Source organism: Mus caroli, unplaced genomic scaffold (genome assembly GCF_978045245.1).
Source record: "Mus caroli unplaced genomic scaffold, Mus_caroli_1 scaffold_8, whole genome shotgun sequence".
Classification (NCBI taxonomy): Eukaryota; Metazoa; Chordata; class Mammalia; order Rodentia; family Muridae; genus Mus; species Mus caroli.
Genome location: NW_028227263.1, coordinates 103176469 through 103185008, shown reverse-complemented (window position 1 = coordinate 103185008; position 8540 = coordinate 103176469). Strand labels below are relative to the sequence as shown.

The window sequence follows — 8540 nt, the reverse complement described above, 5'->3', positions numbered from 1 at the left end:
AGATATCCAGGGAGACCTAGGGCCTACTGTACAGCTGGTGCAACGAGTTCCTCCCATTCCACAGTCAGGAGGGTGCAAGCAGGGAGTCCACCTCGGTCAGCAAGGGCAGGGCTTAGTCAGCATCTGGGTGGCAACAGGACAGGGGAGGGGCTGTGGGGAGACTGAGGGTATTTAAAATCTCCTGAGGAGCCTCAACAGGTGCAAGTTCACTGCCTGCAGCTCCTGGACACCTGTTACCATGTGGTTCCTGATCCTGTTCCTTTCCCTGTCCCTAGAAGGGATTGGTGAGCTGAGGGAAAGGGAGGGGTCACAGCCCTGACTCTCCTGCTGCCTTTGGCCCTGGCCATCCCTTTTCCCTCTCAGATCACCCCAGCTACATTATGAAGCAACACCTGCTCCTCCTTCTCTGCCCTGCACACTGCCAGGTCCCTCACAGTCCTTGCTCACAGAACAGGCCCCTGTCCACTCCCACTTTGCAGAACTTTCACTTCTTCCTTAGATACCTGACCATCTCTGGCCTTCTCCAGTCTTTCTAAGGAACCCAACATCTTACAAATCTTAGGACCTCAAATGTCCTTCATGTTCATTGATTTTCCTAGAGCCTCATAGCCCAACCCCTTAATCAGAAATTGCCTAAATCTCACACTAGCGCCACTAGCTGTCCAGCAACTGCCAGCCTTCAGCTGTGTTCTCCACATCCTGACAATTGCTCTCCCATCTTCTCTAGATGTGCAGTTTCTATCAAAATATTCACTTCACAAACTGGCTTGTAAGGTCAGATGGGTTCCCCCTCCCTTTCTTGTGTCAAGAGAATGCTAGTGTTACGTCTCACTGGCTTTTAGGTTTAGTATGGTTTTTGGAAGAGAAATCAGGTGGCAGACTTCAGATGTAGAGAACAAATATCTTCATTAATCACTCACAACATTGGCAGCATCTCTCACTGAATGGAGAGTTCCACTTAGGCTATGATGGCTGTGCAGCAAGCCTCAGGGAAATCCTCCTGTTTCTACCTCCCCAGCTCTGGTGTAACAGGCACACAGCATCACACCTGATATTTTACCTGTGTTCTGGAGGATTCAGGTCAGATCCTAACACTTACATGGCCAATCCTGTAGCAAACAAGCCATCTCCTCCCCAGGTCTTGGGAATAAGTTCTGAGTTAGTGTCTCATGATGTAGCCCAGGCTTGTCGTCAGTCCATGGCAATCCCTCTGCCTCAGCCTGCTGTGTACTGAGGTTACAGAGAAGTGCAGCTATGCATGCTAAATTTTCCTCTGTTTCCAAATGCTGTGCCTTGGCCTGCACTTTGCCATCATGCCTCCCTCCCTGTCTACTGGCTCCTGTCTTATCTCATCAGAGCCCCATTGCACAGCTCTAGTTCCCACTCTGTGAAGGACACCCCAACAACCCCAATACTTAACACTAGTATCTCACATCAGCTGTGTCCTCCAATCTGCCTCACAGTGGCCTGACTTGATCTAACTGTGTTTCCACATCTGTCCAGAGGCTGTGTCCAAGAGAACCCTGAACCTCTCAAATACCAAAATCATTTGGTCCACCTCCACAGGAAGAAGAGCCTGTCTGTCAGAGACCCCTAGAATTTCCTTCTCTCACTGCTTGTTCTGTCTCAAACTTCTTTCTTAGGGAGCCCCACACCTCTTAGATGTCATCTCCACCTAAAATAGAGAACCTAAATGAACCCACACCCTAGCCTTGACCCTGCTCCTATTACCTGGAAATTCCTCAATCTCTCCATCCCAGCTGCCTCTTCATGCCCAATCCAAGAAACCCAAAATCAACCCCAAGCTCTCTTTCCTGGATTAATTTATTCATTCATATCTAATTTTTTGAAACCTCACCTTTCCAGAATTCCCAAAACCCAACCAAGGCTGTGATTTCTTTATAAACCTTGGAGACTCTAAATTTCATATAAGATATCATTCTAATTGGACTAAGAATAAACTGGAAAGCTCTCTCTCCCTCCCTCTCTCTCTCTCTCTCTCTCTCTCTCTCTCTCTCTCTCTCTCTCTCTCTCTCACACACACACACACACACACACACACACACACACACACACACAATCTGTCTGTCTGTCTGTCTTGCTTGCTTTCCTACCATACCTTAACCCAAAACTATAAAATGACCTTACACTATACCCTATTCCTGATTCAAGAGTTATTTCTGTACCCACATCATACATCTCCCTATCCAGGACCAGCCATATATTGGTCCCTACCCCAGATCCCCTGACCATGTCCCACCAATGGTAGACATCCCTACATGTGCCAACTCTCCCCCTCCCCCATTGCTCCTGTTGCAGATGCTGCACCTTCTGTCCAGTCTCTGGTGGTTGGAGGATTTAACTGTGAGAAGAATTCCCAACCCTGGCAGGTGGCTGTGTACTAAAACAAGGAACACATTTGTGGGGGAGTCCTGTTGGACCGCACCTGGGTCCTCACAGCTTCCCACTGCTATGTCGAGTGAGTAAGGATGGAGACAGAAAAGCAGATTAGCAGCCAAAGAACATGACACCAGGCCAGGCTGGGGTACTGAAGGACAGTGGGGTGGGACTGGCTGAAAATCTACCCATGACCTCCTGGGTCTCTCTTTCCTCCTGCATCTTGGTTCCTGTTCAGAGTCCTGTTTCTTTGTTTTCTGCCTTATTGTCTGTCTGTCTCCTGTGTGTATTCACATCTTACTGTCTCCGTGGCCATCTGTCACTGTGTATCCCTCCCTTGGGACTCTGCCCACACCTGTCTGGGTCTAGGTCTCATGTGTTCTCTTTTACCACTGCCGAAAATAGTAGGGACCAGGCCTACAGGGCCTCTCAGGATAGAACGCCCTGTTCCTGAGGGTAGGCTGTGAGAGATGTCCTCACTCTCCTCAGAGCAGCTCTGCCTTTTGACCTTCTCTACACTCTGAGGACTCACAGAGAAGGGCTGGTCAGAACTGGAGCTGGATGAGGTAACTGAGTACAGAGAGAGCTGGATGATAAAGGATGAGTCAAAAGAGTTCCGACCTTGGGCAGCAGGCCAGGCCTTACCTGCTGTAGAAGTTCACCTGAGCAGCTCTCAGGCCTGCCCATCCTCCCTGCCCCAACTTACCTTGTGTTCTGTTCCTGTCTTTATCTCTTTCTGTCTCTGACTCAATATGTATTTATGTATGTATGTATGTATGTATGTATGTATGTATGTGTTTGTGTATGTATGTGCCTTTCTGTTTCTGTTTGTTCTTCTATATCTGTTTCTTTGAGTGTGTGTGGGTGTGTGTATCTTTCTGTCTGTGTGTGTTTCTGACCCAAACTCTTATCTTCCTTCCTCCCGCCCTCCTCCCCGACCCCTTCCTATTTATTCTAACCAATCTTCTGATTGCCTCCTCTTACTTGCTCCATCTACTTCCCTGCCCCCCCCCAAGTGAATATGAGGTTTGAAACAGTTATTCCAAGAGGAACCCTCTGCTCAGCACCGATTGGTCAGCAAAAGCTTCCTTCAACCTGGCTTCAACATGAGCCTCCAGACACTCCAAGAGATACCTCCTGGGGCTGACTTCAGCAATGACCTGATGCTGCTGCACCTCAGCAGGCCTGCTGACATCACAGATGCTGTGAAGCCCATCGACCTGCCCACTGAGGAGCCCAAGCTGGGGAGCACATGCCTAGCCTCAGGCTGGGGCAGCATTACACCCACGAAATGTGAGTCTTCTCCAAGGATACAGCTTGGTGTGGGGGAGGGGCAGATAAAACTGGACTGGACCCTGCTCACCACCTACTTTCTTCCTGATTCAAAGACCAAATCCCAAATGATCTTCAGTGTGTGTTCATCAAGCTCCTGCCCAATGAGAACTGTGCCAAAATCTACCTACAGAAAGTCACAGATGTCATGCTGTGTGCAGGAGAGACGGGTGGAGGCAAAGACACTTGTGTGGTGAGACAGGCCCTTTCTGCAGTGAGGTGAAGGGCTGAAAGAGGGAACTGAGGTTCTTGGTTCCCACTTCAACACCCTGACTAGGCATTTTCTTTGCATCCTTCCCTATGGAAGGGATATGCCCTGGGAGGGGAGGATCTTGTAGCTGGTACTATTTCTTCACTGTGATTTGTCTTAGGGGACTGTCAAACCCACCACTCACCACAACCCAATGTTCCTGGAAGAGACTGGATTCCCTCACCTACTGATAGAGTTGCCTCTTAGAGTCCTTGTAAAAATCCCCTTGGGAGTCAGTTCCAGGTTGTCTAGTAGTATCCAACTGCCAATCCCTGCCTTACTCCTGTCACTGTCCTTCTTTCAGGGTGACTCAGGAGGCCCACTGATTTGTGATGGTGTTCTACAAGGAACCACATCAAATGGACCTGACCCATGCGGTAAACCTGGTGTACCAGCCATCTACATCAACCTTATTAAGTTCAACTCCTGGATAAAAGATACTGTGATTAAAAATGCCTGAGTGTCACATTGTCTATTTTCAATAAAACCCACCATGAAGCAAATGAGTTCAAGTCTCTGTCCTACTGGAGTGCAGTACCCAACGAAGTTTCCCCAGCTAAGGTCAGGACTTCCAAAGTAAATCAGCAAGGGACAGGTGTACATGTATTGTTGCTTAAGGACATGGGGTTGAGACAAATGCAGACAAAAGGCTCAGACCAATTCAGGAGATTCACTTGAGTCTCCTCTGGCAGAGAAAATGTTCAGATCACGGAGGATAAGACAAGAGAGATCAGAATGGGAGACTCCAGCTAGGCCTGACCCTATACTGGAAGCTGAAGAGATGATAAACAGTCAGACACTGCGAATTCAGACTGCCTACCTGAGTTCCTTGAGTTGGGCTGGAGTGTTATGTTAATAAAATGTATACTCGCTGGGGAAGAGTCTGTCCACAGAAGGGCAGAGACTGCCCCAAAGGCTAGGTAGGCTGCAGTGTCTCCACTCCCAGAGGTCATTAGAGGGGATTTCTTTGGTAGGTGAGGACCAATGGATGAAGAGTGACTTAGAAACATGTCCTGTGGGGCAGAGAATCACCCATCTTGGAAAAAGGGCCACAATGCTGCTGCTGCTGCTGTAGGACCACAAACCATGGTCTGTTTAGAGGGACTTAGCCACAGTTAAGAGTATCAGAGAACTTCTGGAGAAGGGCCAGAGAAGGACGAAAGGCTAGACAGAACTGGAAATCTAGGCACAACTCTGAGTAGGAGGAGGCTCTGGGGTTGAGTGAAGGATCCCCAGTCACCCTTGTCCCTGCCAAAACTTACAAATGCCAATGCTAATGAAACTGCAGATGAAGTCTATCTTGTTTAGTCAGCAGCAGAGTGGTCAAAAGGAAAGGAACATGGTATGCAGGAGGATGACACAGTGCCATGGCCAAAAATATGAAGCCGTTGACCATGTGAATATAAACTGGGAAGGAAAGGTAGGAAGTTAACTACAGTCATTAGGAATTCCAATCTCTCTCTCTCTCTCTCTCTCTCTCTCTCTCTCTCTCTCTCTCTCTCTCTCTCTCTCTCTCTCTCTCTCTCTCTCTCTTTCACTCACTCTAACAATATAAACTGGGAAGGAAAGGTAGGAAGTTAACTACAGTCATTAGGAATTCCAATCTCTCTCTCTCTCTCTCTCTCTCTCTCTCTCTCTCTCTCTCTCTCTCTCTCTCTCTCACTCACTCACTCTAACAATATAAACTGGGAAGGAAAGGTAGGAAGTTAACTACAGTCATTAGGAATTCCAATCTCTCTCTCTCTCTCTCTCTCTCTCTCTCTCTCTCTCTCTCTCTCTCTCTCTCTCTCTCTCTCTCTCCCTCTCCCTCTAACTCTCTCTCTCCTTCCTCTCACACCATGAGGAGACCAACCAATGTTCTCAAGCAGCTGGAGAGGAGTGTCTTTTTATGTTCTGCCTGAGCAGTTTAGAGACACACAGATCTCATCTGTCTCCAAATAAAAGATAAAGGCAGTCAAGGGGTCTTGGTGTTGTGTCTTAGTTGGCAGAATATTTGCCTAGCTGTGAGCATCCTGCATTTCATCCTCTGCACTGTGCTGAGCTGAGTCTGCACCACATGCCTGTGATCCCTGCACTTGGGAGGAGGATCAGAAAATCATGGTTATCCACAGATACACAAGGAGCTGGAGGCCAGCCTGGACTACATAGACCTGTCACAAACAAGGCAGAGGAAGGGAATGTAGCTGTCTAGAATCCATCCCACAGTGAGGGACAGGAAATGGTTCAGAGATACAGCACCTGTCTAGAGTCCCAATGAGGTTCTTCTGGTGGTGTGGTTCAGTGGGTGAGACCCTGTGAAGTGTTTCTGTAAGGCAGTGGGTTCAGACTTCAGAAACCCCCTCCTCCTCTCCCATAAAAAATCGATATAAAGGAAAAAAATCAACTCCACTCACATTAACAAAATCAGTACCTAGAAATTCAAACATAACTCTACTGCCACTCATAGAGTGATCCAACAATGATGTCCCCACTGTGAGCCCAAACTAGACCCCCAGAGAGAGTCGTGAAAGAGTGCCAGTATCCCAAACCAACAGTCACCTCTAGTACCCAATGGAAGGAACCCCCAGTCTATATATTCACTGACCAGTGATTTGTTCAGCGTTGGCACATTTATGCCCCCTGCAGTCAATCCAGGGGCAAATGAATCCAGTGTATGCTAGGTGCACATAGATAATCACATGTCCATTACACTGAACACCAACAATGTTCCCAGAAAGATGAACATGAGGGACCAGCCACGCAGGACAAAATTTCAGTCCTCCTCCCAGGAACAGAGCAAAACAGCAGGGGAGGGAGAAAAATTCTTGGACTTGGGTCTTTTCTCCCCTCTCTCAATGCATACAAACCTTCATCCTCTTCCTCATTTACATATTCCCCTCTCTTCTACACCGAGTTCCCTGTGGATGCTGTTGAAGCTCATCTCCAGCAACACTTCAACTCTTTCCATTCTCATGCACTGGACTCTTCCGTTGCAGTAAACCTATCAAACTCCAGCAAGATTATGTATGCTTGAAGACATACATTAAAGATGAGGTGCATGAATGTACTCACAAGTGGATGAATGCGTGCTTCCTCTATCATCCTTTAGAGCAAAGAACAGTGTAGATTTCAGAAAAACCTGGGCACAGAGGCCTAGGACTCAGAAGAGAACTTGTTTGCCAGTTGATTACCAGGTCCTCACTTACCCTGGATTAGGGCTAGCCTGGCCTTCTTGGAGCTTACAGGGCACACATGCATGCACCATGGTCAAATATGCTAACTGCCATGAGAGCTGAAATAGTCTAGATGCTCAATTAGAGGGGATGGGTCTGAAACCTAAAACAGTAAGTAGGTGTCAAAAGCTGGGCATTTCCCCTTCTCTGTACCAGAACCCATGCTGAATTCTTGATGTTTTAACATTTGAGACAAAGTCTTCCTGTGTAGCTTCACTGTCCTGAATACACTATGTTCACCAGTCTAACCTGGACCTCACCAAGATCCACAAGCCCCTAACTCCTAAATTCTGGGATTAAAGGTGAGCACAAAATTATGCAGCTACCAAAATGAACCCTGAATGAGGCTCATGGAGGGAAGTGACACTTTCTGGTGGCTGTTTCTTGAGAAAGGGTCTCAAATGGCCCAGGCTGGGCTAACCTCAAAATGTAACTCAGGATCTAGGAGATGAGGAAGGAAATGGTCATTGTTATCACAACACTGTTCAGGGTGGATGACACTCCCCTGAAATATTCTGAATTTTCATACTTTTGAATAAAAGAGTAATCAGGCCACAGTAATCTGCACCATAACTTCTATTTATTTTATTTTATTTATGGGTTTGTTTTGAAAAAGCTCAATACACTACCCTGGCTGTCTTGAAACTCATGATATAGACTATGATGGTGTACATCACAAAATACTACAGCCTAAAAATCAAACAGATACACGTGGCTCTGGCTTCAAAGTGCTGGTATTGAAGGTGTGCACCACTATACCCAGCTCCCAAACTTCTAATAAAAACAGTAAAATCAGTGATCCAGAGTTCCAAGTCCAAAAAGGAAGCATTTTGGCATTCTCCAAGAAAGGATTTGTATCTGCAGAGAGCTTGCAGCCCTCTAGGCTATCACTTGTGCAAATAATCTGTTGTATCTTTAACTTTCTGGGGATAATATTGGTCTTGAGGTACAGAACCTTCCTAGGAATGGGGGTTGAGGGTTACTCGCTCCTCCATCCTCCATTCAACCCAACTCACCATTGCCCCTGAACTTGCCATCTGGTTATGGTACACGGAACATTAACAGCTCCAGAAACAGCAGGTCCTTACCCATCCAACCTCATCCTTGGGAAGGTATCCAGGGTGACCTACAGACTACTGGACAGCAAGTGCAACAGGGCCCTCCCTTACCACAGAAGGGAGGGGTAGTGCATGGAGTCCACCATTGTCACAAGGGAAGAGGAATGGTCAGCATCCGGCTGCCAACATGGTAGGGGAGGGGCTGTGGGAGGAATGAGGGTTTTTAAAGTCTCCCTTTGGAGCCTCAAAAGCTCCAAGCTCACTCCCTGCAACTCCTAGACACCGGATACC

The 8540-nt window shown here is 47.4% G+C and overlaps 1 protein-coding gene across 1 annotated transcript; it reads left to right on the top strand.

The window, feature by feature from the left end:
• The first annotated feature begins 3488 nt into the window (after positions 1 to 3488).
• On the top strand, positions 3489 to 4439 carry LOC110298261 (kallikrein 1-related peptidase b26-like). The gene is made up of 3 exons (XM_085840925.1): positions 3489 to 3690; positions 3786 to 3922; positions 4284 to 4439. The coding sequence occupies exons 1-3, from the start codon at positions 3504 to 3506 to the stop codon at positions 4437 to 4439; spliced, it is 480 nt and encodes a 159-aa protein (XP_085697051.1). The 5' UTR covers positions 3489 to 3503.
• Positions 4440 to 8540: the final 4101 nt, after the last annotated feature.

Bases quoted from the DNA above. Each gene is read 5' to 3' on its own strand.
- LOC110298261 (XM_085840925.1), top strand. From the start codon at position 3,504: ATGAGCCTCCAGACACTCCAAGAGATACCTCCTGGGGCTGACTTCAGC. The intron at 3,691-3,785 runs GTGAGTCTTCTC...CCTGATTCAAAG, and splicing joins CAGCATTACACCCACGAAAT to ACCAAATCCCAAATGATCTT. The intron at 3,923-4,283 runs GTGAGACAGGCC...TCCTTCTTTCAG, and splicing joins GAGGCAAAGACACTTGTGTG to GGTGACTCAGGAGGCCCACT.